The sequence below is a fragment of the Solea senegalensis genome, linkage group LG7, assembly GCF_019176455.1.
Source record: "Solea senegalensis isolate Sse05_10M linkage group LG7, IFAPA_SoseM_1, whole genome shotgun sequence".
NCBI classification, from domain to species: Eukaryota; Metazoa; Chordata; class Actinopteri; order Pleuronectiformes; family Soleidae; genus Solea; species Solea senegalensis.
In genome coordinates, this window is record NC_058027.1 from 28,150,678 (window position 1) to 28,171,184 (window position 20,507).

At 42.7% G+C, this 20,507-nt stretch overlaps 1 protein-coding gene and 4 non-coding genes across 7 annotated transcripts in view; all 5 read right to left on the reverse strand.

Annotated features, from left to right (window-relative positions):
- LOC122772414 (cell migration-inducing and hyaluronan-binding protein-like) overlaps nucleotides 1-20,507 on the reverse strand; it is a 107,151-nt gene that overhangs the window by 18,773 nt on the left and 67,871 nt on the right. For all 3 annotated transcript variants that reach the window (XM_044030440.1, XM_044030442.1, XM_044030443.1), the window contains exons 13-16: nucleotides 18,833-19,042; nucleotides 15,472-15,677; nucleotides 3,397-3,466; nucleotides 966-1,094 (exon numbers count right to left, since the gene is read on the reverse strand). In XM_044030440.1, the coding sequence (XP_043886375.1) occupies nucleotides 966-1,094; nucleotides 3,397-3,466; nucleotides 15,472-15,677; nucleotides 18,833-19,042 (615 nt within the window). The remainder of the gene's footprint in view (nucleotides 1-965; nucleotides 1,095-3,396; nucleotides 3,467-15,471; nucleotides 15,678-18,832; nucleotides 19,043-20,507) is intronic.
- trnas-cga lies at nucleotides 1,404-1,485 on the reverse strand. The gene has a single exon. It is a non-coding gene; the product is annotated as a tRNA-Ser (tRNA).
- Nucleotides 1,983-2,064, reverse strand: trnas-cga. The gene has a single exon. It is a non-coding gene; the product is annotated as a tRNA-Ser (tRNA).
- Nucleotides 2,561-2,642, reverse strand: trnas-cga. The gene has a single exon. It is a non-coding gene; the product is annotated as a tRNA-Ser (tRNA).
- On the reverse strand, nucleotides 4,702-4,783 carry trnas-cga. Its single transcript has one exon. It is a non-coding gene; the product is annotated as a tRNA-Ser (tRNA).

Genomic DNA, 20,507 nt, shown 5'->3' on the forward strand with positions numbered 1-20,507 from the left:
GATTTATTTGAACAAAAAAAAACACTGGATAATGATTTGCTGCTACTGCTGCTGCGGCGGCTGCTGCTGTAGCACAAATGAACCAGGAACAAACAGTTTCAGGTCACAGTGATACAATAACTTATACTAATGAAAGAAATGGTGGAAAGAAATCCATGGATCACTTAAGGAACCCTGGAACTAGTCTGTCTGTGAGATGTTTGATTGTCTAATAGTGATTAAAAGGCTTTTCCAGAGCTTAATAATACATTTCAAGTTGGAAGCTTATATAGAGAGAAATAAAGCAATATTATTTTAAGTATTCTGGCCTTGAAAGTATGTCGGAACTGGAAATGACATCAAACCTGAATTAAATGCCTTCCAGTTTCTGCAGAACCTCAAAAGTCATATAACAAGATGTCAAAGCACAGTTCCTTTAAACAGAACTATCCAGGATTTTGAATTTAACAGCTCCAGTCATTGTGATGGTTAAATTCTCAGAGTTAGGAGGTCTTGCGAAGTCTCTGGTCTCGCAAGAAACACCAGTTGCTTTGCGACTCTACACCATTTACACCACGTAAATGAATGTGTCCCAGTGGTTTTGTGATTGGCTTTGAAGACACATTCAGGATTGTTTTGAGTGCATTCACACCTGTTTACTGCTATCCGCGCAACATTTCTCAATTACCATTAAGAAATAGGGAAATTGAAAATGAAAACAATCACTGAAAATGGAAAACAACATATCATATCCATAATCTGATTTTCTTGGATGTGCAAACGAGTATCGGGAAACAAATGCTATACCCGGAAGTCGCCCGTGCTGTGTGCTCAATGGACAACAGCTTGTTTTCTGATTTTGGTCTTATTTTCCCCAAATCGAATTCCATTGGTTGTGAAGTAAACGGACCATAAATAACAGCACATCCCAGTTTCCATCTCATTTCTGGGAGCAAAAAGTGGGAGCAGTTACAGCTGACACTCACCCTGTAGTTTGAATGAGCTCTGTTGTTGATGAACTGGCCCATAGGTGTGTGCTCAGTGTGTCCAGGAGAGTAGAGGCCTTCTGAAGGACCTGTGGGCACGTGGTGGAAGATGAACCAAAAGCCTGTTTCCTGTGAGAGACACAGAGTTATAGTTTTGTATAAAAACATAGATTTATGGACTGAATAACCATTAAAACAAATGCAATGACTGTAAGATTAGGAATTGTTTGATCTGCGAAATAGCCACACTGTTCAAATCAACACTGAGGGTCGCGGGGGGGTTGTGCCAATCTCAACTGACATAGAGCGATAGGCGGGGTACACCCTGGACAGTTCACCAGGGTAACCCGAGAACTTGGCCCTTCGCAGGATTTGACCGGGGAACTTCTGGTGACAGGCACAATTCCTTTCCTGTTGGCCAAGGGCTACCCCATAAAACGTCACGAACAGGATTCGAACCTGTGCAGGGAAACCCCATAAGATTTCGACTCTAACGCCTTAACCTCTCGGCCACCGTGACCAAAGACAGTGGTGCTGAGACCCAGTCGGAACAAGGGCATGGAGTTTGCATGTTCTCCATCCATCCATCCATCCATTTTCTACCATTGGGGATGCTGTGTCAATCTCAGCTGGCATAGGGCGATAGGCAGAGTACACACTGGACAGTACGCAAGTCCAGGTTTAGAGTGTTCAATTTACCTAGTCCCTATATTACATGTTTTTGGACTGTGGGAGGAAGCCGGACAACCCAGAGAAAATCCACACACATAGGGAGAACATGCAAAAAGGCCATTATTCCAACCAGGGCTTCTTGCTGCAAAGGCAATAGTGCTAACTACTGTGTGGCCCCTGCAAGTTCTACAATGCACCAGTAGTGCACACGGACAAGCTGGGTACTCTTCCACAAACGGGAACCGATGGGGGATTTGGGTGCCTTGGTCAGAGGAACCCCAGACCTTGGCCCTTCTGGTTACGAGCACAATTCCTTTCCTGTTGGCCAAGGGTTACCCCGTAAAATGTCACAAACAGGATTTAAATCTGTGCGGGGAAACCCCATTGGATTTCGAGTCCAACACCTTAACCTCTCGGCCACCGTGACAAAACACACTGTTACAGAGACCCGGTCGGAAGAACCGCAGGAAGTTTGCATGTTCTACCATTGGGGGTGCTGTGTCAATCTCAGCTGGCATAGGGTGATGGGCGGAGTACACCCTGGACAGTTCGCCAGTCCAGATTTATAGAAAATATAGATTTATTTATTCAATTTCGATTTACAGTATTCAATTTACCAAGTCCCTATATTGCATGCTTTTGGACTGTGGGAGGAAGCTGGACAACCCGGAGAAACCCCCACACATGGGAAGAACATGCAAAAAGGCCCTTGTCCCAAACCCAAAGGCAATAGCGCTAAGCACTGTGGGGCCCCTGCATGTTCTCAATGCACCAGTAGTGAACAAGTCCACAAACAGGGAGTACTGGGGGATTGGGTGCCTTGCTCAGGGGAACCCCAGAGCCTTTGCAGGATTTGAACGGGGGCTTTCTGGTTAAGAGCACAATTTCTTTCCTTTTCTGTTGGCCAAGGGCTACCTATAAAACGTCACGAACAGGATTCGAACCTGTGCGGGGAAACCCCATTGGATTTCGAGTCCAACGCCTTAACCTCTCGGCCACCGTGACCCGACATTGATAGAACCAAGACCCGGTCAGAACAACGGCCTGGAGTTTGCATGTTCTCCATGCCCTTGTTACAACCGGGTCTTGAACCCAGTGTGTATGTGTGTGTTTTCTCCAGGTTCTTCAGTTTCTTCCCAGGTTTCAAAAACGTGCAGATTCGGGGATTAGGCAAATTGGACCCTCTAAATTAAGTGTGACTGTGAGAGCGGATGGTTGTTTGTCTCTATGTGGCCCTGTTCAGGGTGTGACCCCGCCGTTTCAAAACCCTAATCCTCACTTCAATGTCTCTTACTGCTTAGAGGTTCTTACAACTGAAGACAAAAATAATGTGGCAGGACGTACGTTTCTTTTTACATTGGTAAAAAGAGGTAGATCAAAGTGCTCACTTCCACGTGCAGAGCTGCAGCCTGGCCTTGGCCTTGTCCGCCTGTCAGCCTGTCTGTTTTTGTGTTGCTCTTCACACGTACATGTATGCAAATGAGAAAAGTTATTACATCGGCGAAGCATAAATAAGATTCTATTCCGCCCCGCGCATCCTCGTGAAATCCCAGGAGTACGATCATAATTGGCACTCGATCACAGTGGAAGTGCGGCGGCGCTTCTGTCTGTTGTCTGCTTGATTCTGAAGTTAATAGGAGTATACAGCCATTAATCTGACCTGGCAATGTAGTAATGAGACAGACCTCCACCTGGGGAGACGAGGAGAGGATGGAGTGAAAGGAGGGAGGAGAGAGAGAGAGAGAAGAGAGAAACTCACCTCTGAGCCTGCAGCAGCACAGTTGATGAGGTTGTTATTGGGGTTGGCGATCCAGAAAGTTGAAGTCGCACTATAAAAGGAGGGAGAGTGTATTGAGGAAGAGAAAGGAGACAAAAAAAACTCTGTTATTGGATTTCACACAAATACTGTAGAGCAGCAGTGACGTGGCGGCGAACACTGACATCAGTGAAGAGATTTGAGCTTGACAGCGAGTCTAAATGTTTCCATGTCAAATGATATAAATTGACTCTTTCTCTGGAGCGCAAATGTCTTCAAAGACAAAAAAAAAGCCAGTGTGTGAAAACAAAGAATTGTAAAGCCCATACTGGGAGTTAGTTAACAGAGATAAGCAGTGGGTGGCGTCAGTGTGTTTACATTCATGCTAAAAGTCCAATTTTAGTCGGTCTAAGGCAATATTTGTTTTTTCTCAATGTCATATAAACATGTTAGTCCGACTAAAATCAAGCTAGTCTTAGTCGGACTAACATACCTGGATAATAGTCCGATTACTCCTGCATGTATACACTTAGTCGGACTGGAGTTGGACTTCGCTCTGCGCATGCACAAAAATGTCCTTTTCGACCCGGAAGTAGAAGGAGACAAGGTATAAATTGCAATACTATTGACAGGAAAAGAACAACCAACACAGTGGCGTCGACGAGAGTGAGAGCTATGGAGAAGACTGATGAAGAGAGGAGATTTGCGCGAAACACACAGAACGACAGCACAATACAATAAACTGTTTTCGCCATATATATATGTATAAATGTATATATCCAGACTCAGCAAGTTGTCCAACTGACTGTCAGTTTACAGCCATGGCCTTAGCTCGACTAATCCTTCAGTTACCACTCCCATCACTGTCAACATGTCACAAACAGGATTCATCACCGGTGTGGGGAAAGAGTCGAGTCCAACGCCTTAACCTCTCAGCCACCGTGACCCTGTCAGTGAGAACATTGTTTCCCTGTGTCTCTTAGCTGATTTTGCATCTGTCACACGTTTGTGACATCAGCTTCTCAGTACCATAAGTAACTGCCAGATATGGAAAGTGAAAGACATCTTGGGAAAAAAGGGGGCAGAAGAACTCACTCATTGAACGTTGTTTTGACAATTCCACAGCCATGAAATCAAAAGAAATCCAGGCAGCCTGATTTTTGTATGTAAACGTACTGAGAGGAAGTCAATTTGAAATCTGTAGTCAGCTGATCCTTAATACACACCAGTAGTGAACACAGATGAGATGGAATCCAACCAAAGATTAGGTGCCTTGCTCATGGGATACCCAATCACTACACCATTATGCGTCACGAACAGGATTCGAACCTGTGCGGGGAAACCCCATTGGATTTCGAGTACAACGCCTTAACCTCTCGGCCACCGTGACTGATATCATTATATGTTTCTTAGCTGCTTTTCGGTCAGTCACCCAGTGAGGGAACGTGGTTTCATCAGTCCACACATTCCTGCTCTTCTCCACTGTATCCACACTTAAATGATCTGTAAACGTCCCTCGATTTGCTCAAACAGCACCAAGTTTTCAGCGTGATATGTCAAGTCTCCATGCCCAGATTGAAAGGCTTATGGAAACATGTGTTATTCAATACATTTTTGAATGATAAAAATGTATTGAATGAGAAAGTTGTATTCACTTTCAGTGCTTTTCTGAGCAACAGAAAGACACCTGACCTCCTTCCATCTGCAGCAACATTGTCTACTGTAAGGTCTTCTGAAGAAACCTTCCATGTTTTTCAGTCTCAAGATAAAATACATTCAGTTTTGTGCCACTGAACCACAGTGAAGCCTCTGTTCGCTGGTTAATGCGGACACAGAGGAGCAAATGTAAAAGCTTGTGTCGTCTGCAGTCTAATCACTTTTGGCTTTTGGTCATTTCATCTCATTTGTGGACACATTGTGGTAAATCAGGGTGGTTTTTTTTTAACTCTCATCCTGTGCTTCCTATTAACCTCTCCACTCAATTACGCAGTTTTCTTCCTCCACACATAACACGCTTCATGGAGCAGCTCAGTGAAGACGGGAGTGAAATGTTGTAATCAAGGTGTCGGTCAGACTCAGTCAAGGTTCAGTCAGGTTTTCTCCGAAACTTCAGCAGAGAAAATGTGCATTTCTGTCACTGTTGTTAACCCTTCCAACTTCCTTTAAAAAACTTACAAATTTGTTCTGAGCGGCAGAAAATGACACCTTCCCAAATACCGCAATAAAAATATTATATATCAATATGTTTTTCCACTTTAAATTAGTCATTACTTTAAAACTACTTCAGCCTGAAATATACATATCGGATACTAATAATATTTTAACCCTCTAAAGGCCGAAAAAAGCAAAAAAAAAACCTACAGTAATTTCCATAAAATAGATTTCAAGGAGAATTTGATAATAATAATTATTAGGCCCTGGGATGGGTCAATGATTGGCAAAAACATTGATTTTGAAGCACTGTCATATCTTTTTATTTTTTTAAAACTTACTCATTTGTTCTTAGTGGCAGAAAATGCCACCTTACCAAAAACTGTTGTACAAATATTATTAATATACCAATAAGCCAAACTTCAAAGGCCTGTAAAACATTCCAGGAAATACATTTTTGCAGTGTATAATAATTGAAAACATATACACATAAATCCTCAGTTAAAGGCTGGCAAAATTCTGCAAATTTATTTGCCAAACCCAGTGGGTTCTGCCCCAGTTCCTGCGAACATGTGCTTCTTCTCTTTTTTCCCCATCTATACCCACTCACTGCAATCTAAATCACATTAGCTGCAGTGGACAGATGCTACAGACAGAAGGAGTGGTTTTTTTGCACAATAAACTTTAAAATCAAACTGACCCTGCAGCGAACTGACTGAGCCAGTTCTGTGTGTGCCGGTGTTCTGTGGTGGGAGGAGAGGAGAGAAGAAGAGCGACATGAATCCAGCAGCAAACCTGCACACTTGATATTTTATATGACAGTACACTGTGTGGTCGGCTGCCCACCTGCTCAGAGCAGGTTAACTGCTCAGGGCAAATCTGCTACACGGTATTTTTCACGCCCGCCCCGAAAAAAAACGTGAAGACAAAAACTTTGTTTTTCCGCATAGACCGTATTTTCCGCAGAAATTAGGAAATAGACTTTTTGTTTGGCATTTCCGGACAGTAGTTCTGTGGGTTCAAGCAGCAGCATGACAACAACTTTAAAAGCTAACGTTATTTGCAGAGAAACAGACATCGTACATGCAGTTGGGGGTTAATATAACGCAGGGTTCCCACACCTCAAATTCAAGGAGCAAATGTGCTGACACAGATTAAGATGGGAGGGCAACTTGTAAGAGCCACTTTGCCCACAATGGTGTCCACCTTTATTGATTTGCAGACCTAACCCCATTGAGAAAAGCCTGTGCTTTTAGCTCACAGGAACACAGGAGCAGCTGGTCTACTGCTGCCTCGTGTGGTCACCTTGAGTCACTTTGGTGAATCTGAACAAAGGTTTACCGACCTCAAAGTCACAAAAGAGCACATTTGAAGTTACTGATGGAGGCAGCAGTGGAGCAACAACTCCTGTGTGCAGTGATGTAAAATCGCTGTTTTTCTCTATGGACTTTGGTGCGGGAGACTGAGCGAGTTGACAAACTTCAGTTTCCTGTCAGGAAAACCTGCCTAACAGTAAGATGAAGAAGCAGTGAACAGATTCTTGAGGGACACACACCCACACACACACACTTTAAATTAGCCAAGTATTTAGGCCCAGCACATTCATCTGGCTCAGTCTAAGTGACAGCTCTCATCCTCCTCATGCAGCCCACGTGTCTCCTGCTCCTGGCAAATGTGACTGAAATGTATTGTTCTCATGTGAGGATTTAATGTCGACACATACGCAGCTCAGCGGAGACAGAAGAGGACGCGAGGTAGCGTGGAAAGATGGCCGTAAATTAATCATCATAAATCTTACAGCGGGGGAAAATGCCGTTAGTGCAATCACGTTTGATTAAGCGGGGAATTTTTTTGAATGGCAGTAACAAATGCACTGGGATTTGGAAATCATTACCGAATACAATGATGCAGACGAATTAGACAAAAAAAGCCTCATTAGAAGGTATTGTGAATTGTGTATTAACAAAAAAAAAAACAGGAGGGAAAACAGTGTTATGGAAAGGACAAATCCAACCACTGAACCTTGTGTGCATGACTTCATATCACAATAAGTCAGTGTCATTATGCATCCTTCACCTTGGCCTCTGTGCTCTGTAGCTGAAGTCATAGTCACTCTGGGAGGGGTTAAATATATAAACTGCTTTATATGCTAAGCTGCATATTTATGATTTAAATGTAATTTTATGACATGCAGCAGAGGGCAAACAGGCAAGTAGGCTGTATATATGTATATACATGTATACTGTAAATGCAGAATATTTAATATGTATTCAATTAGAATGAAAACATCCTGCTGTGGCACCTTTTTCATTTAAGTAAAAATTTCACAGTAGATGAAGCTTATTTAGTTTAATTTAGTTTCAAGAAAGAATGGTTGACACTCATTTTCCAGCTTTTTACCGTGAATGTTCTTCTCTATGCAGACGATACACTTTCTGTCACAACACCTTAAATAGTCTTTTAAAAGTATTTTTTTCATACTGCAACTACATCACAAAAATACATGATATCACGGTGTTTATTCCTATGTTGTGCAGTCACAGTTATGTGGCGAAAACTGTTGTGAGTGCATGTTGATCGGATGCTATTACGGCCGGGGTGTGTCCTTCATCTATTATGTATTCTCCCTGAATCATCCTCATCAACCTCGGCGTGACCTCCTTAATCTTCCTGACACATCTGTGTGTTTGTGTTCGTCTGACCTTGCTACAGCTCGGAAGTTTTCCCTCCCCTCCGCTCGCCGAGCTCTGTGCTCTCCTTTCTCACATTTTCTGATTTCCTAAATCCCCCAAAAATGCCATTCCAAAGAGAGCCATTACCCGTTACATTTGTGCTAATGATGAAACATCTATATTGGAACGTCACTGCAGAACACTTCACCCTCAGGATGCAGGAGAGTTTCGCAGACGGTCGTCTGGGAAAAAACCTGCGTCCCCTACCTTCTTGCATGGCTGAGTGTGCCAGCTGTTCCAAGCAGAGCAAGAAAATCCCACATGCTTGAAAAACAACTGTTCCTCAACTTTAGCAAAACAGAAGGAGCAACAAAGTTTGTGGAACTCTTTCCCACGCTGCCCATCAGCCACAACCAGCTGACGTTTCGATTTAGGGGGAATGGAACAGATTGTTAAGTGGCTTTGGATGCTCACACCTGGTCTGACCTTTAGACAGACACCTCAGCTGATTCTGTGCCCGTGGCTAAAGCACAAAGAGATTGAGACGTATTTCAATGCAAGAGAATTGGGCTAGTACTTGGAAGGTTATTGGTTCAAATCCTGGGACAGGTCAAAGACTCAGGTGCCTGTAAGCAAGGTACATAACTACCATTGCCCCCAATGCTCCGATATGCACAGTTTATGTGTTTTCTACTGACTAATGATGGGTTAAATGAAGAAGTAACATTCACTATCACTGACTGGTGTGTGTGGACATATAATAAATTCTTTATATCATGTTTTTGGGGATGGGAGACCATGGTAAAGCAACAGCCCTGGTTGAGAATTGGGGTAAACCATAGACACATGGAGAAAAACAACGATTCACTCTCACGTTGCAGTCAGTTTTAAGTCTCCGGTTTACCCAAGCGATTTGCATGTGTTGGAATGTAGGAGGAAGCCAAAGTACCTGGAGAAAACCCACACGCTCACAGAGAGAAGCATTAACCTCCACACAGGGAGGTTCTAAAAAAGTGTTATATTCTGGAAGATCCAGGCACAGACACAGTGTGTTGGAAATAATGACATTCATCCTAGAATGACATATGGTTCAGAGCTGTTCAAAACGAACTTAATACACCTATTGGATGCTCCACAGCAGCTCCCAGCCAAGATATTTGTGTCAGGTCCAATTCCCACAGCAGGAAAAGGAAATTAATCTTTCGGCCACTTGCTTCTATTAAATACTTGGCTTCCCTCTGCAAACACTGCTCAAGAAGTGAGCTTCAGTGACAAATTCAACCTGGTTTGGAAGCAACAGACTGTTACAGGAAGGAGTTGGTTTATTTAAACAGAGTAAAAGTCCATAGGCTTACTGTCAACTTAATCTGGAGCCTTTAGCACCATAGGGGTGGAATTTGTCAGCAAAATACGAGAGAAAAAGAGGAAGGTTTCTCTAGCGAGGTCAACACTGGCTCTCTGTTCCACTCTCAAGCTGTTTTCAAACATAAACTCTGGATAACGTCCAGAGAATTAAGTCTGGATGTAAGAATTTATCCATCCATCCATTCATCCATCTCCTACCGATGATCCGAGGTTGGTTTGCGGGGGCAGCAGGCTTCCCTCTCCCCGGCCGCTTCGTCCGGCTCTTCCCGGGGAATCCGGAGGTGTTCCCAGACCAGCCCGAGAGACATAGTCTCTCCAGCAGGTCCTGGGTCTTCTCAGGGGCCTCCTCCTCCTAGTGGGACGTACCCACAACAACTCACCAGGGAGGCGTCCAGGAGGCATCCATCTGGCTCTCTACTCTGAGCCCCTCCTGGATGACGAAGCTTCTCAACCTATCTCTAAGGGAGAGTCCAGACACGCAGCGAAGGAAACTCATTTAGGCCACTTGTAGGGTTAGGGTACGTAGGTTAGAACAGTATGGTCATGTTGGTTTTGCGCTACAGATCCGTCTGGCAGCGACACCATTTTGGCCAAGTAGAGAATCTCTATAACCCATCTGTGATTGGTTAGCTTTTTTAGAGGTTCCATTTTTTTTAAAGATAAAGGGAACAAATCACACATAGGTAGTTTCCCCTGTTGGGACAGAGGCCTACTTACCACGATGATGGCAGAGAAGCAGTGTCTAGCAGCTTTGGTTTAGGAAAAGTTGCTAGACGCCAGTATGAGATAGCCATTGCTTCTGGAAAACTGAAGAATGATTATTGGTGCGGTTTCCATCGCTCTATATACGTCATCCAGATCATTGGTCTAATCGGTTGTAGGTCTATGCCATTGTGTACGGAGGTATTTCGATCTACGTCCATTGGTCATGCCTTTCCAGACTCATACTCAATCTAAAATAAGATTGAGAGTTAGGCAGAGTTAGACAGACTCTTCATTTCCCTTAAGCAGCTTGCAGCCCAGGGCAAAATAAAAAATAATTGTGCTAGTACCTTACTGGTTCAAATTCCACAACAGGTGAAAGGATGACATGCTCCTAACCAGGGTACCTAACAGGTCCCCCATGCACAGATTTGTGCTGCCCCCTTTCCAAATGAAGACTGAGAAGCAGTCTGGTGTTGGGCGGCTGGTTACAGATGTAAAAAATATGCAGTAGATCAGTGGCGAAGGAGGTCTTTAGTGGTTCCTGAGGACGGATTTGTGTTCACATATGGGTCAGAAGACACTTCCATGGTTTAATGGGTGCATTCACATCTAAATATGGGACTGAATCGCTCAGGATCCAGGTCTGAACAGTGTCTGATGTGCCTGCTGTGTGTTGATTTTTAACTGTTGTGCTGATTGTATTATTCACAGAACTTGTAAACGTCCTGGAAAACTGTGGACTCACACAGCATGTGACACATTCTACACATAATAATAATAATGATGATAATAATAAGGGAAACATTGTAGACCTCATTATTTCCACGGGTCCACACATGTCTCAGGTTGTGGTGACTGATGACTGTGACTGTTGCCCTTTCAGATGCTGATTTGTTTTGTTTTTTTTTTACTTTAAATTGACCATCACTACTGAGAGCAACACAACAGAGCTGTTTCTACAAAAACACCTGCATTTCATTTACACCCGCTTTTTTTTTTACTCAATAAAAAGCCACAAAAAAGGTGAAAAATCAAAGTGCATTATGTCATCTCTATACGCATGGTTCTCAAACTGTGGTATGTGTACCACCAGCTTCCTGTGATAAACCAAACTAAGGCCTTAAATAATTTAAAAACAATATGAATGTAACAATAACTAGTAAATGCTTAAATCCAGGGTTTTCCACAACTGAATAATGGCGCTTTTCCACTATACAGTCGACTCGGTTTGGAATCATTTTCCATTACTTCACAGTTCCTCCTCATCGTGGGCAAACTAGTGACTTGACTAAAGCAGTTTTTTTGGGTGTAACTGAATCATTAGAATCAGTTTTGTTCACAGAATCGTTCAGTAATTCCTGAGATGAGCGGAGCACAGACACTGAAATGAAATACCATGAAATGAAATGAAAATGAAAATCTCTCTGTTGACGTCACATTTAATCTCAGCTTGGAACCTCGTCAGAGCAGGTACAAAAAAACATACAGTCGAGCCGTGCCGAGCCAAGTCGAGCTGGAAATGTGTAGTGGAAAAGTGCCACATGTGACCATGATACACGGTGATAACAAAGCTCTACAGTGTATTTTGCACCGCAACATGTCCACAGGTAAAAAATGGATCAGTGCAATGTTTTACGACTATGTTTAACGTGACACAAATAAGACAGAAGTGCAATCAACAGTAGAGAAGTAGCAGAGTTACAGAAATAAGTAATCACTTTCCAGGAGCCACTTCAGAGCCTCTGTGGGCGTCTGTAATTGGCTGCGTGTGGAGCTCAGTGTGCGCTGAGATTTAACCACAAACAGTCCAGGTCCAGACGAAGCATGAGCAGGAGGAAAACTGAGCACTCTGGAGAAAACCATACATTCACAGAGAAAGAGTGCAAGTAAAGTCTGAGCAGTGAGAGCTCGGCTTCCAGCTCACATACAGTCTTATGATTTACAGCCTTCACGTGTGAATCCGTTACACTGCCAGAAAAAAAAATGTCTACAAAACACAATTTTGGACCACGTCCATTAATGATAGTGATCTCAGTCAAAATAAAATAATTTCCCAGGAAGTGGGAACCGAGTCGGGAAGAAGAGTTTACTGCTTATTAGATAATCAAACACTGGAGGTCGTGGATATAATGAGAGTCTCCGGGGAAATAAAGTTGTTTTTCCAATTTTGCTGTCGAATGAGGCAATATTTTAACAGTGCATGCTCCGACGTTGGAGCTTTATACTGCACTTCACCAACAATTCAAATTTTCTACTTAAATTAACTGCAATCGTGAGGAATTAAAACCCTGTGCACGAGTATAAAATAACAGGGCTGCAACAGCAACTAAATTAATCATCAGTATCAGTCTTCCGCTTCTTAAACGTCAATAATTTCAATTAAAGTTTTTTTGCTAAATATTAACAAAGAAATCATTTTGGTTTGTGGACAAAACATTCACACACAACATCATCACTTCAAGGTTTTGGATCAACATTTTAGGGACCAAACAAGTACTCGATTAATCAAAATAAAAAATAAAAATTATCTGTCAATAAATAATCGACAGATTGAACGATGATAAAAATAATCGTTAGTTGCGACCCCGCTGCCAATCCTTTCCAAATTTAATAACTGAAATGATGTTTCACGATCACAGACAAACTTTGTGTCAGAGCAGATTTTAGTAGCATGTGACGTCAATACCACAATACCTCAACACTGTGTCCCGGAAATTACATTTGATTTGATACATTTAATTTACTTTTTCACGTCAGAACAAACCATTTTTCCACCAATTTATTTTTTGTGTTATTTAGGGTTTTGTGTTTCAGACGATGACGCGCTGACCTTTGGAAGTATTCGAGGATAATTGAAAAGGCCATCTATCATTTTTAATGGATGAGAAGTAATTACAGGTGTTGTGCGCTCACATTATCTAACGTCACAATCCTGGACATAATGGTTTTAGAATGAGTTTTTCCTGTGTCTTGAAATGTGATAATATCACGTGTATTTTTTGTGATGTTGTGCTGAAGCTGTGTGTCATTTTTAGCTTTTGTTTGTTTGAAGAAAACTGGTAACTGCATTTGTTTGCATTACATGTGCAAGAAACACGAGATATCCTGAAGGTTCAAATATGTTTATGTGATTGATTCATGATTGGGAGTTTTCATGATTCAATCCATCAGCGTGGGTTTATCTGTACGTCTGTACGAAGAAATCATCTGAATTTTTCTATTATGGCTCGGTGATCATCCGAGTTTTGTTGAGAATCGACCCACAATTTAAATGTAACATGGTTCAGTTCAAGTTCACATGTGTATATCTCAGGATGAATTGTGTCATGTTTATGTATGATGGTCATAGCTATAAGCAGGTAAAGTTCTATACAGATTCTTCTGGATCCCGTGGATCAAAATTTCAAAATTTAAAAAGGTGCTGGTATGAAAAACTAAGGCGACAAAGTCTTTAAGCCTCGGTGGAGGTCTGAGCTCTCTGAGTGATCTTCTATTCCGTTCCATTACTTGCACGAGTAAACACAAATTATAGAGCCACCACAGGTGTGTGTGAGTAATGTGACGTGAAAAATCACTTTGGCGCTGATCTCATTGTGTCTGCGTTTGTTCCTCACGTCAGTCGCTCAATCCAAACCAATGTAGTTTCATATTCATATTATAGCTGTAAATGTACAGCTGTATATTCATTTTTTTCTTGATGTAACAGCAGAACACTTACATGCTCGAGGAGTTAGCGATAACGGTAAGAGTTTAAAATGCTATACGGTACATTTTCATGGCAGAGTGACTTGTAATAGTGTGCTTTTATTTCCAATCTGTGCAGTAACTGCCTGATCCTGCACTTTGTGACTTTGGTGAGCTGATACCGTTTCCTGTGAGAAGTGTTGTGCTGAGTTTAATCAGCGGCTTAAACGGCCAGAAGAGTAATGCCAAAAAATGTCAAATAATACCAATGTTCGTCTCCAATATTCAGCGAGGACAGGGTGGGGTTTGCTGCGTTTGATAGAAAAATATCACTTGTGATTTAGGAAGCTGAGGATGATGATGAGTGTACACCAAGTCTCAGTTCAGCGAGTGGGACGGCGCGGGCCGAGCTACGGTCAAGTGATTGATGGGCTTGGTTTTCTGTGCTTCAAAAACCACTTAACCACTCGAACTCGCGGCACGACAGAATTCCACAAGCTGCTGTTGCTAAGCAGAGGTTACACTGTGCTGCTCTTTATGAAACTTTTTTTCCTGGTGGGTCGTCAGTCCCGTGCACCTTCACACAAACGACAATGTACCGCTATTTTTAATTATTCATATATTTGTACTGGAGCCTCAGGAGTGTAGATCTGGGGCAACATCCAAATACAATCTGCGTCCATGCGAGAAGCCCCGAAAATGACACCAGGAGAGTTTTTCAGACTCTTTTTTGTTGGGGAGGTTCTGAAATGATGGTGTAATGTGGACAATAAATCCAGAGCAGAAATTCGAGTGGACATGATGAATCATTGAAAACTACATTGTTGAAACAACTGCGGGTTTTCAAACCGAAATGAATCCAGATGAGATAAGATTTTCAGACTCTTTTTGGGGGGTAATGTGGACGGGAGGTAAATCCAGAGCAGAATTTCATTGTTGAAATTGGGGCTACATCTACCTGAAATTGGGGTTACATCTTCTATGTTTTCTATTGAAAACTGCATTTTCAAACACAACAATCTGCGTCCATGTTAGTTTTCAAACTGAAATGACTAAGCAACTCTTTTTTGTGGGCCTCTGAAATACTGGGGTAATGTGGACAGGAGCAGAATTTCAGCAATTTCAAAAGAAAGTGGAGAATGTGGGTGCAGCCTCACACTAGAGTGTAGATACCGCCGACATGATGACCAAACAAACCAAACATGATGACCAAACAATCTGAAATTGGGTTTACATTCATTCATAAAAAAAACAATCTGTGTCCATGTGAGCAGCCCTGGAGTTTATGAAATCCAGCATAGTCCTTCATACTCTTTTTTTGGGGCTCTGAAATGTGGACGACTAGTTGAAGCGCAGCATTTTCAAATGAAAATGGCGTAATGTGGATGTAGCCTGAGACTGGAACCTCAGGAGTGTAGATACAGGCGACTGGACATGAACCAAACAACCTGAAAAATCTGGTGCACCACCACAGCACTGAAGAAGTTACATTTGCTCTTACCTGCAGTCCTGGCGTGGGTTGGCCACGTATCCTGGGAAAGCCCCATCGGTGATGTCCCGGCACATTTTGCTGTCTCTGTCTGAAGGCAGCAGAGTCCCCGCTCGCACCATCAGACCCAGACAGTGGTCAAACGTGTTCCTCTCCTCTGGACCGTCCTCCGTGAAGAAACAGTGGCCCAGCACGTCGTAGCCCACCACGTTCTTTACCTGGGAGTGGAGAAGACATTCTCATGGTGAAACTGATCCAGAACAACATGTTTGTGCCAAACATGTTGGGAAACTCTGAAGGCCATTGCTTACCAGATTGCTTAGTAAGCTCTCTCACTCATTTTCTATGGCTTTAACCTCCACATGAGGGTCAATTCAGAGTGTCCAGTTAACCTTATCCCCAATTTTGCATGTTTTTGGATTGTGGGAAGAAGTTGGAGGACCCTGCGAGAACCCTCACTAAACGGGGAGAACATTCAAACTCCGTGAGGCAACATTGCCTGTCACTGTACTACCATGTGACCATCTTAGTAAGCTATCACTTGAAAAACATTCAACACTCTGAAAGGGTTATAGTTCGGGTTGCTGAAGAAACATGGCGATGGTGGGCTCTGTAAAGCAAAGTTGTTGCCTAACAAGGTTTTTAAAAAATCTATTTTAGAGGAATAACACACTTATATAAACACACTCATTGGTTGTAGATTCCATTTCTGCTTGTAAACCTTCATAAATGTTACACACTGAAACTTTAAATAAGTTCCATTTTCAACAACAAGATGGACGCCGCCAAGTCTTTGGGAGTATAGAGAACTATAAAACAGAAGAGGACAGACGGCACTGTGTTTATGACTTATTAAATTGGACACAAAAAAGACAGGAGTGCTAAAAAGACACTAAAAGCTACAGCTGTCACTTACTGCTGACGCTTGGAGCAGCCATCTTGAGTCGTAAAACTTATGGTATGAGGAGTTTGTACGAGTTTGTACGAGTTGAGGACTTGGGATCGCAACTTCAGGGGTATTCCTAATGAAACTTCCTACTCGTCTCTGTGAAATGACGACCGCTGGAAAGCACTGTGACACTGATCACAGGCTTGGCTTTCATCTCAAATCTAACCGGTGGTTTCGTAGCCTAAATCAAAGTGTTTCTTCTCCGTCTTTTGGCTTCTCCCGTTAGCGACCGCCACAGCAGATCATCAGTCGTGTCAAATGAACCTTCTCTGTGATCCTTGGTCCAATATGATCACTGTCCCTCCTCTGCACACGACCAAACCATCTCAATCTCGACTCTCTGACTTCATTTCCAAACCGTTTGACCTGAAACTGTCCCTCAAATATGCTCATTTCTAATCCCGTCCATCGCGGGACACTCCCAACGGAAATCTCAGCATCTTCAGCTCTGCCTCCCAAACATAAGCGGCTGCTGAGATACTACAATTTATCGTTTCTTGTGTCTTCTGTCTGATGTTTGCCTCACACTTCGTCTCATTTGCGTCGTGAAGAAGTGACACTGCGTCTCTGCCGTCCTTCTTCTCTGGGCACAGACTTCGGAGTGGATTCTATTTCCTAAGATGACACTTAAATCATTCTAATGAAGGTTCACGACGAGCATTAGCTGTAAATGCCTTTTTATGCCTCCACATTTTTGGGCCCATTGAACATGAACATTAAGGACCTTACTTGGCAGCGTTGGCTGACTTCCTGCCGACTCCCCCGCTCACTAATGGCTTTAGATTGTGACATTTGTGAGTCGTCGTCGTCGTCGTGCCCCCTCACATCCCGCACCCCCCAGAAATATAGGCATTGTTGTTTTTTTCTTTGTCGTTTCACTTGTAATGAGTTTGAGAGAAATAATTGGCCACTTACTGCTCTAATTACTCAAAGTGCACGGACCGGATTGCTGCACTGTACATATCACGGTAAATCTAAAGCAACAAAACACATTTTCACATGCAAACTTCTCGTGTTCTTTCATTTAATTCTTTATTTCTTTGGACATTTTGGGTTTATTTGCTAGAGGTAGAGGAGGAAACTTACAGTATGTTTGTAAGGCCAGAGCTGAAGTGTGTTACTGTTCAGATTATAATCCCTAACCTGTGAAAACCACAATTTGTAGTTTCTACACTTGCAGTCACAGATACACCCGTGGTCTAGTTCCCGCAAGAGTCAGGGAATGACATCACGCTCCAAATTTAAGAGCTAGTTCTGAGAGCTAGAGCATAGTTTACACTGTGTTTTGATGTTTCTTACAGTACGCTGCGCTTTATGTGTTTCCAACTGTTTACCACGCTGTCACACAGCCATTTCTACGCTGCTGCTCTTACTCTGTGTGCATAGAATGCAGAGAAAAGCAGACTACAACACTGTTCTGCTGTCACTGTTCACAGCAGAGTAACGCAAACGTTGTGTTCATTGTGTGTCAGCGTTCATTTCGTCGACAAACGTTCACTTAACCTTTCTACTCTGAGGAGGGAACCCCCGATAAACAAACCAAAACAACACTTTGAGTCGAACTAGCAAATCTCAAACTGGCTAAAACAAGATTAGCCCTTTAACACACCTCAAAATGTCCTTCTGGGTCAGAAAATGTCCTGTGAGTTAAGTGCTTTTGCCCATTTTTCCAGAATAACTTTCAATATCTGGCAGTTAAGATAGTGTGTTAACATTTGTTTTGCGTTTTTGTCTCAATGTCCAAAAACAGGTGGAAAAAAATGGAAACTACATTCAGGCGTTTTTCCAACTCTATCCCCTCTGGCTTCAAAGACGCTGATTCGCCGGCTTCCTGCAACAACAGCACAAATGAAATTACCGTTCAACCGTAATGATAGCATAAACCGTTGCGCTATCACGGTGACGCAAAGTGCGCAAACGTGTTGTCTGCGATACGCTCTGTGAGAAAGGGTTAGAAATGTCCACGGCAAGAAAAGAAAGGTCGAGCGAACAAAAGGGACGATAAACGAGACCAGACGCAGGTAAATCCCAAACGAGGATGTTCTGACAGAGTAACCTTAGGAGGGAACACAAGAAAACGACTTAAACTTGACTAGAATTACGAGACTTTTAGTGGACGAAATATGACAGTGTTAGCGCTAAAACAGGCGCTGAATGCTATCTGCTATCTGCTACTTTTAATCAGATGACTCTACAAGTAAACCAGGGCCTTTAGAGTCCTGTGTTGGAGTTTGTGAGGTTGCTCCAACTTTCCTCGCAGGATATGCGACACAACAGGGCGCTTCAGTGGAAAATTCTGACAATAAATTCACAAATTCCGACGTCCAAATACAACTGGACAAGCACCATACATCAGCAATCTTCTGATCAGGAACTGAATTAAAAAAAGAACTAAAGCGTGCGTGGTATGAATTTGGAACTGACCAGCAGTCCGTTGGAGGAGTGGATGGTCACACATCGGGAGAAGGAGTGGTGGATGGACAGATCGCTGACGAAGGTGGGCGGGTCGTAGCCTCCCCTCTCGTCCACTTCTCCGTTCATGTGGAAATGGACGGGATAGTGTCCCATCGTCTGCTGGCCCATGTGCAGCAGCTCGATCCCCGAGACGTGAACGGCCCTGAAGCCTCGCTCCACCTGAGGACGGAAGACACACAACGACCAGTGTATTATCGCAAGTTATTTCAGCCATTTTCTTCAGAGTTTGAACAAACGCAGCTGCACATCGACTTAGGCGGACATTCTTCTGGAGCATCGAGGTGAGGAGCTAGTGTTTGCAGGTCATGTGTGCAGGAGGCAGCACAACCGCCCAGTCGTTGCTGGATCATGTGCTCAACCCAAGCAAATGATGAGAAAACATAAATATAATAGTAGATAATAAGTATATAATATAATATGTAGGTATATAAATCCACAGAAGGCAACATGGTAGACCCGTGAAAAGATATTTACACACATTCTTCATTCTTATACCTCTGATAAATCATTTCTTTAAAGTTCTTTTGAAAATGAAATAGATTTTCTGTGAAATAAATACAACAGAAGTGATATTAACGGTAAAAGTAGCTGCCACGTTCGTCTTGGAATCCTAACCCGACGGGTCTATATTTATTTATTTTCATTGTGTAATGTGAAATATTTCCTATTATTCTAACTAAGTGGAAACACACAAGGACGCCTCGTCCCTCCAGAGCAGCCAGGTCGTCCTTGGCCGAGACGAACCTCAGATTTTAAACATATGACAAGACAGTCGACCTTAAAAAGTGACTAATACGCTCTGTCTTACATAAGTGAGAGTGGAGAGAGCGAGAGCGATGACAGGGATGGACGAGCCGGAGTGACAACAAATAAAACGCCGTGAGACAGATGAGCTGAAAGGACATTTCTGAGGAGGTCAAAAAAAACATGAGTGAGCAGAAAGAGTGATGAAAAGCTGCTCTGTCCCACAGAGCCACTGTCTCCCTGCGTCACAACTGTTTCTTTTTCTTACTGTAACTTGAGCGGAAACTAATGACAGTCTTTGAGAAGACGCTCCGGTCTCCTGCTGTTTGTCAAACACTGACAAAAGAAGAAGAAAAACAAAGCAAGGAGCAACAGCAGCTTCATGTGTTGATGCTACGCTTCGATCAAACATCCAAAAATGAAAAATAAAAACACATGGGGACGGGACAAACTGGATCCTGATTCTTAATTTGTCCATCTCAGTTGACTCTCAGTACGTTTACATGCAGAGACCGAGTATACTTGACCCTGTACTCCGCCTCTGTAGGTGGGCTAACGTCAAACACTAATGCTACAGTAGCTACTAACTAAAATGAGGATGCTATGTAATTTAGCTACAGTAGCTGCTAACTAAAATGATGATGCTATGTAATTTAGCTACAGTAGCAGCTAACTAAAATGATGGTGCTATGTGATTTAGCTACAGTAGCTGCTAACTAAAATGATGATGCTATGTAATTTAGCTACAGAAGCTGCTAACTAAAATAATAATGCTATGTAATTTAGCTATAGTAGCTGCTAACTAAAATGATGTTGCTATGTGATTTAGCTACAGTAGCTGCTAACTAAAATGATGATGCTATGTGATTTAGCTAAAGTA